Here is a 15,699-nt window from a genome sequence, read left to right on the forward strand (position 1 = left end):
GATGCTGGATTCCCTAAAAATACTTGTGAACAAAGATGGAGACAATGGAATGCTTTGTTGGGAATGTTTCTGCCTCTTTGGTTCCGGAGAGGATCTTCCTTCGTGAACTCCACCGCAGCCAGACTGACGTTTTTGTGTGTGAGACAGAGGGATGTTTCTACTTCACCCACCAAAGAGTCCAGAAAATTTAGATGCTCTGTTTTCCTCCCCCCTCATTTGTCTCTGTTTCTATTCTCCCTCTGTGCTGTTTCTTCCCCTTTCTTCTTCTTCTATCTATCTCCTCTCTCTGTTTTCCCTGTCCTTGGCCGAGGGAATCCTCCGACATCTCGAGGGTGTGTCCTGCTCTACATTCCTCTGCTGCCTCAGAGGAATGTCTAGCTCCCAAGCTCCAGCCTTAATGTTGACTTCACTGTTGTTGTTGGAAGAGCAGCCCGTGGTGTAGTTGTTGTTCGTACAGATGGTCCGTGCTCTGCGTTGATTATATTATACAAGTTTCAACACTTTTGGAGTTTCGCCTCGGGGTGCAGTTGATGCAAAAGAACACGAAGCTCTGCCGTTCAGTTCAATATTTCTGCACTTTACATCTACAGATATCTTTGACACCTCCCATAATGTTTCTGTGAAGCTGAATGTGCTCCTTATACTTAAATCCTTCAGGACTTTCTTCTAATCTAATGACCCTCTTCCCTCTAAAAATCACTCTTTCACTTAGTTTTCATCACCAGTTTACCAAGATGTGGCCCATATATGAAACTTCGGACACATTAAAATGCATAGTTGCTACTTTAAGTAAAGATCTGAACCTCTCTGTGCTCACAGATGTTTCTGATCTCTATGGTAACTACCATTAGACTGTTATCACCTTGTACTGACCTGGAAGTAATTGTGATTGATAGCTTCCTGGATTACAGTCAAGCAGTTCCTTTATGAAAAGAGCTACAGATGTGAGATGTGTAGGATTGTTTTTATTTCCCAGCCTGCCAGATGACTACAGATGTGGGAAAGCATTAGGACCGGTGGAGTCTCTACAGGAACATCCTCAACAGCCTGGGAAGATTCTGATTGGCTACAGCCGAGGCCTGGTGGTCCTGTGGGATCTTAACACCCGCCATGCTGACCAGCTGTTTCTGGGCAAGCAGGTACTTGATTTAGAGTGAAGTAAAAAAAGTTTAAAAAAAACTCCTCACTCCCCTGCCGTCTAGTCATCAGTTTGATATTGTGAAATAACTTATGACTCAACTACACGACCTGGTCTGATGGTTGTGTGTGTGAACCTCTCTGCAGCAGCTGGAGAGTCTGGTGTGGGAGCGCTCCGGAAACTTATTCGTCAGTTCCCATAATGATGGCGGCTATTCTGTGTGGCCCGTTGCCAGCGGCAACACCTGCAATCACCAGCCCGTGTCCTCCACCATCCCATATGGTGAGAAATGCACACAGAGAGCACAGCTAGACACACTCCACACACACACCCGTGTCTCAGTTTGTGTTCGAGGCGGTAGTTGTGCAGGATGTCGGGTAGCTGGCGTCTGCTGGATAAGTCATGACTGTTGTGACGCGTCGTGTCTCAGTGGAGAGAATTAATGTTAATGTGCAAAGTTTCTTCTTGGATGTGGATGATTATTTGAATATCTGGGGAAGTTATACTTTTAAACTGTTAAACTTCAGTTTTTTTTCTTTCTCGTTCTTACACCCTCTTGGCCTAAAACAGGTTTAGTAAGACCATTCATCCAGTGTTTTTGTTTTTGTTGTTAGTCAGTATTACAGTTGGCGGTTATCTCTTGCAGGTCCTTTTCCTTGTAAAGCCGTCAACAAGATCCTGTGGAGGACAACACAGACAGGGTGAGTGTTTGATTCCTGCTGTCAGACTGTCCATTTTGCATCATTCTTCCAGATAATCTTCAAAGTAAATGTCGCCACGTCTTGAAGGTGTAATCTCCAGACCTGAGAACACTTCTCATCGTGGTCGACAGTAAGCAGGACACGTCGCTAACAACAGAAAATGTTTTTTTTTTTTTTTTTTAAACCAACGATAGGTGATTTTGTATAACCTAGGTTTGTCTTTAGATTTCAAATGGATCATAGAAACTCTAGTTCTGTGTTGTTGGTCACTGTCTCCCACTCACCAGGTCACCGGTGCTGCTGTACAGTGGGGGCATGCCCAGAGCCAGCTATGGGGACCGCCACTGTCTCACCATCCAGCAGGACAAGGAGCACGTCGCTCTGGACTTCACATCTCGAGTGATTGACTTCTTTACTGTCCACAGCGTAGAGCAAGAGAAAGGTGAGGGTCTGATCCGCATTTGAAAAATTGGGTCCAATATCGGATTTTCTTCCTGTTTTCCATTGAAGGATTTCCTTTCCTCAGCCCTAAATCTGCTGTCCGCCCTCTCCTCCCTTAGAGTTTGATGACCCATCGGCTTTAGTTGTGTTACTAGAAGAGGAACTTGTTGTGATTGATCTCCAGACCCCAGGATGGCCCTCTCTGCCAACTCCCTACCTTGCTCCTCTTCACTCCTCAGCCATCACCTGCTCCTGCCACATGTCCAGCGTCCCTCCCAAACTGTGGGAGAGGCTGGTCAACGCTGGCAGAGCCCAACAGAGCCGGCAGCACACACACAGGGTGAGAACGATTTTTAAAAGTTGGACAAACCCTGTTGTCAGGGCGCTGTGAACAACAGGATTATTGGACAAGCTGGTTTAAATGTGCAGTTGGGCTGTTCAGTTACAGGAAATCCAACGTAAGCAGCTTATCCCAACACATTAAAGCACAATATGGCTGTTACACAGCAGTCTAAATTTGTAACGGGTGAAAGGAAATGGCAGATTTTAACACTATCTCATAGGACTGTTATATAAATAGACTCATTATTGTACCAGCTGATCGGAGCTCACAGGCTCCGAGCTTAACAATGAGGAGAGGAAACGAATATAATGTGAGCCGCTGGTAGTGTGTGAGCTTAAAGAGCAGGTGTAAGCAGTTAAAGGCTTTACAGAGTCTTTTAGCTTGGATCAGCTGTTTGATCAGTTGCAGATTAGACACACACACACACACACACACACACACACACACACACAGAGACCTGCAGACAGACACACAGCTGTTACGTTCATAAATCAAGGCTCTTTGTTTGTCTGTGTGAGGCCAAACCAGAGAGACTGGCCGCCAATCGGAGCTTCAGAGGACGGAGAAGACATTTTCTGTAGTAAATTCCGAGCGGAGGTCATTATGACACGGAAAGGGGAAGAAATGTCTCTCTTCTTAGTGAAATTCAATATGGGAAAAGTCTCTAATGCAGCTTTTCGGGGCGCTGATTCGCCTCCTCTCCTTTTCTGTTTGTGTAGAGCTGGCCGATATGCGGAGGGAAAAATCTGGCACCTCCACCTAAACAGCAAGAGCTGCTGTTGACGGGGTTCGTACACTCACACACTCGCTCTCACTCGCAGGTGGAATGGTGTTAAAAGCCAAACAGCTTGCTGGCAGGTTTATCAACTGGTTTGATATTTTGACAAGGGTCCCAACAATGCACTTTAAAAATGATAATTCTTAATATATTCCCACAGATTACTGTAAGTGTGTGTCCCACACACTTAGCTGGCTTTGTCAAATTTCTCCCATATTCCTCTCCTTTAAGTGTGCTTAAAAAGACCAAAGTCAGTAAAGGCAGCACAGAGAAGGATCTGGATATTCTGTTGAACAGCGTCTATGTTTGACTTGGTGACGTAGTCTCTGCAAGCAAAGACCAAGGTTTTTGGGCTTCTGATGTAGCATAACTCACATCCACAGCATACTGGATGTCTGTACAGACAGTTGAAAGTGGAAAAAAAAGAAAAGCAAAACAGCAGGCTGATGGATTTGAGCTGATGTTTTGGTGTTTTCTGGGGACGCACTCATTGATTTAAATGTCCCGTTTGCAGGCACGAGGACGGCACCGTGCGTTTCTGGGACGCGTCCGGCGTCGCCCTTACGCCGCTGTACAAACTGAGCACAGCCAACGTCTTCCACACCGACTGCGACGACCCTCACGACACCAGCAGCGACCCCGACATGCAGCAGGAGGAGGAGTGGCCTCCCTTCAGGAAGGTGAGAGTTGTTCGAGATAAAGTCGCTCCTCTCCAGGTCAACCTTATCTTCGTCTTATTTTACTGGCTGTGGGAAGTTTTTTTTTTCTTCTTCTTTTTTTTTTTTTTACACACATATATATACACACACACGCACACACATCTGTGGCCTCATTTTCTCATCAGATTGTTTTCATGTGTTTGGATTTCAGACAGGCCCGCCCCATTGTTCTTGTTATTAAAACTCGACTCTGAAGGAACCGCAGTCTGATTCCAGTTTAATTGTTTTCTTTTCGAGTTGCATTCAAATAAACGGATTCACTGGAAAAAACAGAGTTTCATGACAAGCGAGCGTGGCTGAGCTTTCAGCCGACGGGGAGTGGAGATTAGAGATGGGACGTGATGCAGAGTGTTTTATGAATGATGAAACGAACTGGCTCCGCTCGGCACCGTCTCTGTGTTGGGGCACATGAACGGGATTTGAATATATTATCTGGGATCCCAAATCGCTGAAAAGAAGCGCTGTGATGCAAGGCTGAATGATTGACTCATCTACGTGTGTCCGCAGACCTTTGAGGCTGTTTGTTATATTTCTTTTACTCTCTTCTCTTCTTCCGCCCACTCTCTTTACACACACATATTTCCTGGTGTATCCTGGGGTAACAGAGCTGCGTGTTAAGGAATGTGGTCCTCATATGGGATGAAGAGCGTTTCCTTTTTTTTTTTTTTTTCCCTCCTGCTCTAATGAAAACCAGACCTATCAGCTCACTCTTTCTGTGCATGCGTGTCTGTGCGTTTGTGACCAGCTTCTTACTTTTTTTGTTTTGCAAAGACATAGCTCCCATATGAGTGGGATTGGTTTGGAATTCCTACCGTTTCTTTGTGGGAGATGAGGAGAAAGGGACAAACTATATTGTCTGTGCATGCATGAGGATTGTCCTGGCTTTTGGATAAGACTAAGAGGAGAGAGGCTGCCATTAATAAAGAAGCAAAGCTTCAGGACGTAGGTTCAGGTTGAAGCTAAAGTTCAGGAAGAGACGGCATTGCGTGTAAATAGACGTGTGGGATCACTTAACGCTGATGCTTCCCAGCTTCAAAAAATGCATATTTTCTTCCTAACCACGTGCCTCTGGTGTTTGCATCTTCCTTCCTTCCGCAGCTGTAACATCCCATCTAAAGAGCCGCTGTGCTATAAAATGTTAGACATTAAGAAACCACAAGAAAGGAGGAATGCAAAACGAATTGTTTAAAAATGGATAAAAAAGTACGGTTTCCTTTCAGTGTCAAGTGGAGTAATTCACAACTGGTGTGTTCAGGTGGGCTGTTTCGACCCGTACAGCGACGACCCCAGGCTCGGTATCCAGAAGATCAGCCTGTGCAAATACAGCAACAAGCTGGTGGTGGCTGGAACCGCCGGACAGGTAAAGATCTGTGCTGACATCACCACCACATGCATCTTAACATGGATGCTGGAATGATGAGAGTAGAAGGCACGAGGCAATAAACCTCATTAGAATGCACGTTTACTCGCTGTGAGCAAATACTGTACAATGATTTTTTTTTCCCCCAGACCAATCAATGCCTCCCTGTGATGGATGGAAATTGTAATGGATCTAAAACCTTTTGCACTGCACACTGAAACACCCTTTTGGGTTACATTGATTCTTCCACGTTCTTTTGATGTAACGCTGCAGGAAATTCTTCATCTTTTGATTGGCATGGGCTGTGGTGATCAATGTATGATATGAACCTCCTGCTCCAGCAGTTATTATTCACCTTCAAAGTCATTTGTATTCCTCAAAAATGGTTATTTGGAAGTTTGAAGTCCAGTCCCAGCTGTAGGCTGTAGCTGTTGCTCTGCAGAACGCCGAATCCCTCAGCCAGAGCGTTAATTCTTCTCTTAAACTCTGCAGGTGATCGTGCTAGGTTTGAGCGACGAGCGTTCGGACCACTCGGTGGACGTGTCGGTGGTTGATCTGCTGCAGGACCGGGAGGGCTTCACGTGGAAGGGCCACGACAGGCTGGAGCCGCGGCTCAAACCTGCCCCCTTCCCCCCGGGCTTTCAGCCGCTGGTGCTGGTGCAGTGCCTGCCGCCGGCCTCGGTCACAGCGGTGGCACTGCACGCCGAATGGAACCTGATCTCCTTCGGGACGAGTCATGGATTTGGCCTTTTCGACTACCACAGGCGAAATGCGGTGCTGGCCAGGTTCGGGACATGCAGCTGCTGCTTTAAATCTTCTTTGTCATGTTTTGGTGATTATAGAGCGAAGCCAGGGTGGAACTGAGATGTGCTGGATTCATGTTCCTCTCCTTATCCTCACCAGGGACGTTGCTAGACATACAGCTGTACAGGGGCACAGGCCCCCAGCCAGAACACCACCACCAACACTGCCTTACTGTATACAGAAAATGTGCCTGTAGCCTACTGGATGTATAAGAACATTTATTCAAATTTGCATGAACCTCAACAGGTTTAACAGAGCTACAGGCTATCTAAGCAAATAAAAACACCTTTGAGTTCAGCCATTTAGCTTTTCGATTCCTCCTTCTGTAGCTCATCAAACATAATCAAGTAAGCCTTTTACAAGAGGCAATATTACTAAAAAACACAGTATGCCCAGTATTCCAATTTTCAACAGATCAACAGATACTAAATAATTAACAATATTTTAGTCCAGGTACTGAACTTTTTTTAATCTTTCTGTAAGACAGTCGATAAATACTTCCACAAGAGGGAATATTGCAAAATAAAAAGTCAAAATCTTAAATTAAGAGTACCTGATATGGTCTGATAAGTTATTCCCCTGTTTGAGTAGCCTTTTAAACTAGCCTACCCACATTTTACCCATTTATAATAGGCAGAATAGGATATTGTCTCGCGTTTTTCATATACCATGGAACCAGACACTGTTTAAGCCTAAATGCAGACGATGTATATTTGTATAATTACAGTGGCCTATAGGTAGGCATGGGCGTTGATACAACAGAGAAAACAAATCTCTCACCTCCCTCCACTTCAATCTCAGTTCTCCTTGTTGCTTTTGACTCTCCTCTTTAACCCTTTAGAACACACCCCCTTTTTTAAACCTCATTTGCGAAATTGGCATACCCAACTTGAAAGTAGCAGAGATCCCACATGGTTGTAGATACATGCATGTACTTGGTACCATTGGAAAGGTAACACTTCCAGGTTTATGCCTGAAGTGTCAATTGCATTGTTTTCAGTTGCAAATACCATGGCGTCACATACAGAGAAGACCACACTACTGTTAGTGCTGTGGAGAGTGTTGTTCTTCGTGGTTGGGCCCAAACGATAGCTGACGGTTTCAGCTTTCAAACGGTATGCGGCATTACAATTATATGTTTGTGTACATGCCGTATGACATCAATTTCGTTAAAAATTTGTAAACAAAATGGCGTCAGCGTCCCGTTTACGGGACAGTGTGTGTTAAGTGGTTACGAATTTTCTTATGTCCATGACCACGTTGACGGCATTCCATCAGTATGTAGTGGTTCATACAGCCTAATACACTTCGATTGGCAAAATGTGTGGGCAACTACCCGCTGATAAAAATGACGTGCGGGCCGCAGTATCTTGCCTTCCAACTCTGATTTTGCGCGCTTCGCGTCACACACGGTCCATTCGCTGAACAGGCACAGACGCACCCAATTACTGCGAATACAACCTCTTCACTTCACTCTTGGTTGAAATAGGGAAAATCGGGTCTATGTTATTCTTCCTTGGCACATCAGTCTTAGCGTCTGAAGGATATATATGGGATTTTTTTTACAGGGGCACAACACATTGCACGTGCACGGTAAAAAGTGTCTGGTGACGTGCCTGATCCTCACTTTATTTCCTGGGATTAAACTGTAAATGTCCCCATGGAGCAAAGCCTTCTGCAGTAATGCTGTTTGGGAAGAGAAGGACGAGTTTTGTAGATGTGATTTACTGGATCCGACAAATTATTGCAGTTGTGGCCATACATACTGCTTGTTTTCCTTACTTCAGTGCTGCTTTATGTTCAAAATCTAACATTTCCTGTTCTCTTAGGTGCACCCTGCACCCTAATGACTCCTTGGCGATGGAGGGTCCCCTGTCCAGAGTCAAGTCCTTGAAAAAATCCCTACGTCAGAGCTTCAGACGCATCCGCAAAAGCAGGGTTTCTGGGAAGAAACGCACCATCACCACACCGGCCAGCAAGGTGACGGGCCGCCCGTCTCTGGCAGTACGGCGGCCACACAGAGCGCTGCCACACAACAGAATTTAATCTCTTATTTTTTACATTTGTGCTGATTGTAGGTTCAAGAGGCCAATGCTGCTCTGGCAGAGCAGGAGGACGTGGCTCCTGTGCAGCGAAGGATTGAGCCCCGCTCGGCAGACGACTCGCTGTCTGGAGTCGTGCGCTGCCTCTGCTTTGCGGACACCTTTCTGCGTGATGGTGCGTTAACTTACACATCGGGGTTTTGCCCAACTTTGTTATCAGCTATGACGATACTCCCTTGTTTTGTACATTTTTAGTGCTTTTAGAAAGCCTTTGTTCACTCCCACAGCACTAACAACATGCTGTGGCCCCTTCAGGTACGCACCACGGCCCAACGCTTTGGGCAGGCACCAATTCGGGCAGTGTGTACGCCTACGCTCTGGAGGTTCCCGGCGTCGGTTCGGGGCGCACGTGTGAGCGAGGCGGGGCGAGCGACAGCAGCGTGTGTGTGGAGGCAGTGTTGGGTAAAGAGATCCAGCTGATGCACAGGGCTCCTGTGGTGTCCATATCCGTACTGGACGGGCGGGGGAAGCCGCTACCGGACCCCTACGAAGCCTCCCAGGACCTCGCCATCGCGCCGGATATGACCAACGCTCACTCGGTTCTCATCGCCTCAGAGGAACAGCTCAAAGTAATCCCTGAAAGATGCCAAACAGGTTCAAAGACTTACGATGTAGTATGTTTAAGTCCCGGCCTCCTTCCTCCTCTTCCATCAGGTGTTCTCGCTCCCCAAAGTGAGCGCCAAGACGAAGTTCAAGCTGACCGCTCACGAAGGTTGTCGGGTGAGGAAAGTGGCCCTGGTACTCTTCGGCTCCACTGCTCAGGAAGACTACAGTGAACACACTCTTGTCTGTCTCACTAACCTCGGAGACATGCACCTCTTTAACATACCCGGCCTCCGACCACAGGTGGGCTGACGGAGGAACAACTGCGTGCATGTGTAACACACTTGAACTAAAAGTTTGAGATATTTACTGTAATCTGCACACTTGTGTATTTTTAGTTTTTTGAGCTTCTTTATCATGATTTCCTCAATTCTTCTTCGTGTCTTTAGGTGCGTTATGACTGCATCCGTAAAGAGGACATCAGTGGTATTGCATCCTGTGTCTTCACCAAGAACGGCCAAGGTGAGGAAAGAGCAGAAGATAAGAAATGTCACACATATCACACCTAAACGTTGCTTAGATTTTCTTCTTTAGGGTGATGGTGTTTCCCTTACGTATTAGTGTCTATAAAGAATGTCCCATCATGACACTTTTGTGCTTTGCGCTGATCTTCTCTGCAGGATTTTACCTGATCTCTCCTTCAGAGTACGAGAGGTTCTCCCTGTCCGCCAAGGTTCTCACGGAACCTCTCTGCGCCGTTCAGCTGGACCGACCACTGGAGCCCACACTTGCCAGGTAACACACACACACACACACACACACACACACACACACACACGATTGATGTTTTTGTTTGTTTCCTTTTTTTAAAGAAAAAACAATTCTCTCAAAATTTTAACGTGTTAATAAATTAATATCGATATATTTAGATTTTGTCGGTTGATGGGTTTATCACTATCGATGTTTCTTCTTTTTTTTTCCTTTAATCTCCTCGTTGCATCAGTGGTTATCATTAAAGCCTTAAACGCCACACTTTAAAGCTAACTTTTCCAGGTGTGATATTTGATATTATTTTTTTTTAGATAAAATCTTAATGATCTGCATAATTAAGGTAGCGGAGTTGGTTGGATAATTGGGTCAATTAAACGGCGTAGACGTCAGTCAGGCATTTTAGTTTTGCACATCTTGCTCTCCTTTTTCTCACTGCTGTCTGGTGCTTCCCACCAGCTTGAGGATTCTCAGATGAACGTGAAATCTAAGACCCGATGTTATTACTATCATTACTCTATCTGCTGCCAAAGTAAATGGCGTGCACTTGTGTGTCTCCACAGCGATGGCACAATGTCACATCCGCAGGCCAACGGAACCCACAAGAACCAGATGGGTCAGGCTGAGGGTACGTCTGAACACGCACTCGCTTTTTTGTCCCCTCTTCTCCCCCTTCTTGGTTCTTTCCTCCTTTTTTTTCCCCCCTTAAAATTCCTCTCCTGGTCTATTATCCCTCTTCATCATACTCTGAACCTCTTAAAACCCTGACCAGGCTTTGCAGGGCTCCCTCTCTGGTCTCTATGGTAACCATTCAGTATGCCCCACCACCTCCTTCTCTGGCAGGGAGCAGTGGCTGTGCTGGAGACTCTTTTACCTGCCACTTGGTTATTAGCTACTGTAATGCAGACAACAGATTGTTTCCATGTTGTAATACTGTGAGCATTAAAGCACAGCAATGGGGGGGTTTGAGTGTTCAGTGTTAGTCAGTTGGGGTGGGGGTTCAGGGCAGGAGTTAAGTGCAGTATATGTATGTATGTTTATATGGGTATACATGTATGTATGTATGTATGTATGTGTATATGTATAAACGTATGTATGTTAAAAAAAAAGTCAGTCAGCTTTTTTTTGTCAATTCTGCAATACATACTCAGACATATTTGGAATTTTGTGACTCTTGGTCTCCCTAACAACACATTAAATATAAAACCGTAAACACTTAAACAAGAAAAGTCTTTATGTTTATGCATTTGCATTATGCATTATCCAAAGCGACTTACAGGCAGGCAGGTAGGGTAAGGGGGTCTTGCCTAAGGACCCCTACTGGAGGTAGTACCTTTCATGCAGGGGATTTGAACCCAGGTCACCTACATGGAAGGTGGCAATCTTACCACGACACTATGTGTATGTATGTATTTGGGTATGTATACATATGTGTATGTATGCATGTGAATATGTATATATGTGTGTGTATGCATGTGTGTGTATACATGTGTATGTATGTATGTGGATATGTATGCATGTGTGTGTATACATGTGTATGTATGCATGTGTGTGTATACATGTGTATGTATGCATGTGTGTGTATGTATGTGGATATTTATGCGTGTGTGTATGTATGTGGATATGTATGCGTGTGTGTATACGTGTGTATGTATGTGGATATGTATGCGTGTGTGTATGTATGTGGATATGTATGCGTGTGTGTATACGTGTGTGTGTATGTATGTGGATATGTATGCGTGTGTGTATACGTGTGTGTGTATGTATGTGGATATGTATGCATGTGTGTGTGTGTATGTATGTGGATATGTATGCATGTGTGTGTATGCATGTGTGTGTATGTATGTGGATATTTATGCGTGTGTGTATGTATGTGGATATGTATGCGTGTGTGTATGCATGTGTATGTATGTGGATATGTATGCGTGTGTGTATACGTGTGTATGTATGTATGTGGATATGTATGCGTGTGTGTGTATACATGTGTGTGTATGTATGTGGATATGTATGCATGTGTGTGTATGCATGTGTGTGTATGCATGTGTGTGTATGTATGTGGATATTTATGCGTGTATGTATGTGGATGTGTATGCATGTGTGTGTATACATGTGTGTGTATGTATGTGGATATGTATGCATGTGTGTGTATGCATGTGTATGTATGTATGTGGATATGTATGCATGTGTGTGTATGTATGTGGATATGTATGCATGTGTGTATACGTGTGTGTGTGTATACATGTGTATGTATTTATGTGGCTATGTATGCATGTGTGTGTATGTATGTGGATATGTATGCATGTGTGTATACATGTGTGTGTATGTATGTGGATATGAATGCATGTGTGTATACATGTGTGTGTATGTATGTGGATATGTATGCATGTGTGTGTATACATGTGTATGTATGTATGTGGATATGTATGCATGTGTGTATACATGTGTGTGTATGTATGCATGTGTGTGTATACGTGTGTGTGTGTATGTATGTGGATATGTATGCATGTGTGTGTATACGTGTGTGTATGTATGTGGATATGTATGCGTGTGTGTATACGTGTGTGTATGTATGTGGATATGTATGCGTGTGTGTATACACGTATGTGGATATGTATGTATGCATGTGTATATACGTGTGTGTGTGTGTATACATATGTATGTGGATGTGTATGCATGCGTGTGTGTATACATGTGTATGTATGTATGTGGATATGTATGCATGTGTGTGTATACATATGTATGTGTATGCATGTGTTTATGTATGCGTGTGTATGCATGCATGCTTTTATGTATGTATGCGTGTGTGTATGTATGCATGTGTGTATGCATGCATGTGTGTATGCATGCATGCTTTTATGTATGTATGCGTGTGTGTATGTATGCATGTGTGTATGCATGCATGTGTGTATGCATGCATGCTTTTATGTATGTATGCGTGTGTGTATGTATGCATGTGTGTATGCATGCATGCTTTTATGTATGTATGCGTGTGTGTATGCATGCATGCTTTTATGTATGTATGCGTGTGTGTATGCATGCATGCTTTGATGTATGTATGCGTGTGTGTATGCATGCATGCTTTTATGTATGTATGCGTGTGTGTATGCATGCATGCTTTTATGTATGTATGCGTGTGTGTATGCATGCATGCTTTTATGTATGTATGCGTGTGTGTATGCATGCATGCTTTGATGTATGTATGCGTGTGTGTGTATGTATGTATGCGTGTGTGTATGTATGCGTGTGTGTATGCATGCATGCTTTTATGTATGTATGCGTGTGGATATGTATGCGTGTGTGTGTATGCATATGTATGTATGTTTGTATGCATATATTGCCGTTTTTCAGAGCTTGTTAGTTTTCCAGCAACACGCAATCAAGTCAGTCAGCAGATTTTTTTTCTTTTTTCCTTCTCAGGACAAACGGAGAATCCTACGAGCACCCTGTCTTCTCCCATCCTGGACACCCCACTGGACTCCCCCCTCAGCTGCGCTGACCTCACGCTCGACTCGACTGGAGAGCTCACCGTGGAGGACGTCAGGGACTTCCTAACGTAGGCGCGGGCGGCGTTTTCACATGTACTCTCCGCCTTTCCATTTTCTGAGAATTAATTTGTGTATCCGACAGAACTGTGGACGAGGCTGAAAATAATCTGAAGAACATGAAAGAGGAGGAGGGACGCTCGACTGGCATCCTCATTAACTGAACAGGTGAGAAACGCACGGATAGAAAACTCCTATTTCTCCCTGCAGCAGTGTGAGTGGTTTGCATGAGCTCACACTAGGTCAGGTGCAGCAGTGGGTATATGAGACAACACACAAACACACACACACACACACTTACACCTGTTTCTAATGGAGCTGGTCCAGTTTGTGCAAACTTCAAAGAGTTGTTCTGTCTGAGCGTTGCATTCCATCAACAAACCCTCCACTCGGTCTTTGAGGAGCCACAACTATTTGCATCCAGGCCCAACAGAACAAATTCAGTGTTTGATTCTGGAGCTCAGTCATTGGTCAGTACGCACTGTCTGTTAAACCAGCTCAGGGCTACTTTGTGCAACCATCCAACTCCCCATTACAGTTCGAATGATCCAGCTTTCAGGTTGCAGCTCCACGAAACGGAGTAGTTATTACCTCGACCTTTGAGACTCCATAGATCAGTTTTTATGATGCATTGAGGAAGAGATGAGATTTCATCCTGGATAATCTGTGAAATAGGAGTTTTACCTGGTTTAAAAGAGGTGTCTGTTTATTTGGCTGCATCTTAAATGAGGACAAGTCTGTCTGCTGCCACCCTTCTCAGCCAGTTAGATGTCACGTTTCCTTTATTTTCTTCTTTTAAACTCTCTGCTTCCCTCTTGTGGTACTACTGAGGAAAAAAAAAAACAGGCAACGCAATGCATTTATCTTTGTTTTTCTTTTTTTGTCTTCTGGGTTTTGTCAAAGCGTTCCAGGGAGGGGCTCGAGCGGTTCTGATGGACTGGATTTCAGTGCTGGACCACAAACATCTCCCATCAGCCCACCACGGAGCCCCCCCCACCAGCACTCTGCACTCTCCTGTCAGCCTGGCACAAACTGGGAGGGGAAGTCTTCTGCAATTGCTCCCGCCGGATGAACAAACTCTCTTCCTGTAACCACTTTGGAAACATGATGGCGCCTCCTACACGGAAAGCACAGGGTGGCGTCTGGAAGGCCTCGGAGTTGAAGATTCCAATTTCAGGAACTCAAGTGACGTTTTCTGCTCAGCCCAGAGACTGGCTCAGCTCCACGAGAGACCTACCATGTTGTTTTGTTGATAGTTCCTAATCCCCTCCCTCACAGTTCTGTGGCACGCTTGGCTCGGTGTTAAGTTCTTTTTTTTGTCGCACAGTTTGAACTGGAACCGGCTCTCCGAGCAGCTGTGATAGATTCTGTGTCACAACAGTCATGCGAACTACCCGTTTCCACGAGACTTCAGAGGAGCGTTGTGGCGTTGGAAGGCAGAAAGAGTCGCAAATGAAGTATTTTTAACGAAAGCTGTAGCAGGTCGAAGTTTTGTGCATAAATCAACAAGAACATCATCCCCCCCCCAATTGATGGAAGAAGCTCTCTAACGGAGTGTCGTTAGTATTGAAGAAATAATTGAGCAATGGGACAATGAAGGTGTTTTATATCGCAGAGATCGTTGCTCTATGAAATGTTTCGTGTGCTTATTTTGGGGAAAGAGATGTTTTAATGAGAAATAGATTTTTGGGGATTTCACAACTAAAAGGGAACCAGCTGGGCAGGAGGAAGTAAAGGTGGTGCTCTTTTTCTTTCCTTTTTTAAATCTCTGCCATGTGTGACCTCATGTCGTCATCAGTCCTCTTTTACAATAAGGAATCCTTGGAGTCAGGTTACCGTGGAAAAATAGTTTCTTTTTGTTATTTTCTGTAAGTATTCCACTGCGATTCAGAAATAAAGAGCGGATTAAGGTGAAGGAGAGGAAAGCTACGTCGTACTGATGTTAAAGTTTCGTCACCTCATGCAGAAGTCTGTTGACAGGACTCAGGGAAGTGTTGCAAGATGAGCAAAGTCAGTCTGAAAGTGTCGCGCGCTCTCGGCTTTGATCAGCAGTATTTTAAACGCCTTTTTAAAATGAAATAGTCTTACAGTATCTAGATGAGCGTTCACAGAAGACAGGTTTATAACGGTAAGCCGACGATAGCTTCTCCATCCTCACGCTAAATTTAAAAGTACCTCATTTACAGATGTAGCTCAACAGTTAGGAATCGCATTGGTTCGCTCTCTGGTGACACGTTTAACCTTTCATGCTGCGGCTGGCACCATTTAGCTTTTTTTCTTCTTCTTAAAACCCACAACTGAGATGAATTTGTTTCTGTTGTCATTCAGTTTCACGTGTAGGAATTTATTAATGGTGTCATTTAGCATTTTGACTGAAGAATTGTGAATGTTAATAAAGTTTATTTACTCTCTAAAGACGTCGTCCCCCGTTCGGTTTGTACCTTCAGATGGATGGACGAA

The 15,699-nt window shown here is 44.6% G+C and overlaps 1 protein-coding gene across 2 annotated transcripts in view; it reads left to right on the forward strand.

Annotated features, from left to right (window-relative positions):
* Nucleotides 1-15,647, forward strand: part of llgl1 (LLGL scribble cell polarity complex component 1) — a 30,658-nt gene extending 15,011 nt beyond the window's left edge. Inside the window, exons 6-24 of one of the 2 annotated variants that reach the window (XM_075454730.1) lie at nucleotides 977-1,139; nucleotides 1,285-1,420; nucleotides 1,785-1,839; nucleotides 2,127-2,281; nucleotides 2,400-2,620; nucleotides 3,343-3,410; nucleotides 3,916-4,081; nucleotides 5,376-5,480; nucleotides 5,973-6,265; nucleotides 8,114-8,264; nucleotides 8,363-8,501; nucleotides 8,642-8,955; nucleotides 9,041-9,232; nucleotides 9,379-9,451; nucleotides 9,610-9,724; nucleotides 10,261-10,325; nucleotides 13,115-13,250; nucleotides 13,325-13,407; nucleotides 14,151-15,647. In XM_075454730.1, coding sequence (XP_075310845.1) covers nucleotides 977-1,139; nucleotides 1,285-1,420; nucleotides 1,785-1,839; nucleotides 2,127-2,281; nucleotides 2,400-2,620; nucleotides 3,343-3,410; nucleotides 3,916-4,081; nucleotides 5,376-5,480; nucleotides 5,973-6,265; nucleotides 8,114-8,264; nucleotides 8,363-8,501; nucleotides 8,642-8,955; nucleotides 9,041-9,232; nucleotides 9,379-9,451; nucleotides 9,610-9,724; nucleotides 10,261-10,325; nucleotides 13,115-13,250; nucleotides 13,325-13,403 — 2,626 coding nt within the window. In that variant the 3' untranslated portion in view covers nucleotides 13,404-13,407; nucleotides 14,151-15,647. Of the gene's footprint in view, nucleotides 1-976; nucleotides 1,140-1,284; nucleotides 1,421-1,784; nucleotides 1,840-2,126; nucleotides 2,282-2,399; nucleotides 2,621-3,342; nucleotides 3,411-3,915; nucleotides 4,082-5,375; nucleotides 5,481-5,972; nucleotides 6,266-8,113; nucleotides 8,265-8,362; nucleotides 8,502-8,641; nucleotides 8,956-9,040; nucleotides 9,233-9,378; nucleotides 9,452-9,609; nucleotides 9,725-10,260; nucleotides 10,326-13,114; nucleotides 13,251-13,324; nucleotides 13,408-14,142 lie in introns of both variants that reach the window. The other variant, XM_075454729.1, reaches the window with a different exon arrangement.
* Nucleotides 15,648-15,699: the final 52 nt, after the last annotated feature.

The sequence above is a fragment of the Odontesthes bonariensis genome, chromosome 21 (assembly GCF_027942865.1).
Source record: "Odontesthes bonariensis isolate fOdoBon6 chromosome 21, fOdoBon6.hap1, whole genome shotgun sequence".
Taxonomy (NCBI): domain Eukaryota; kingdom Metazoa; phylum Chordata; class Actinopteri; order Atheriniformes; family Atherinopsidae; genus Odontesthes; species Odontesthes bonariensis.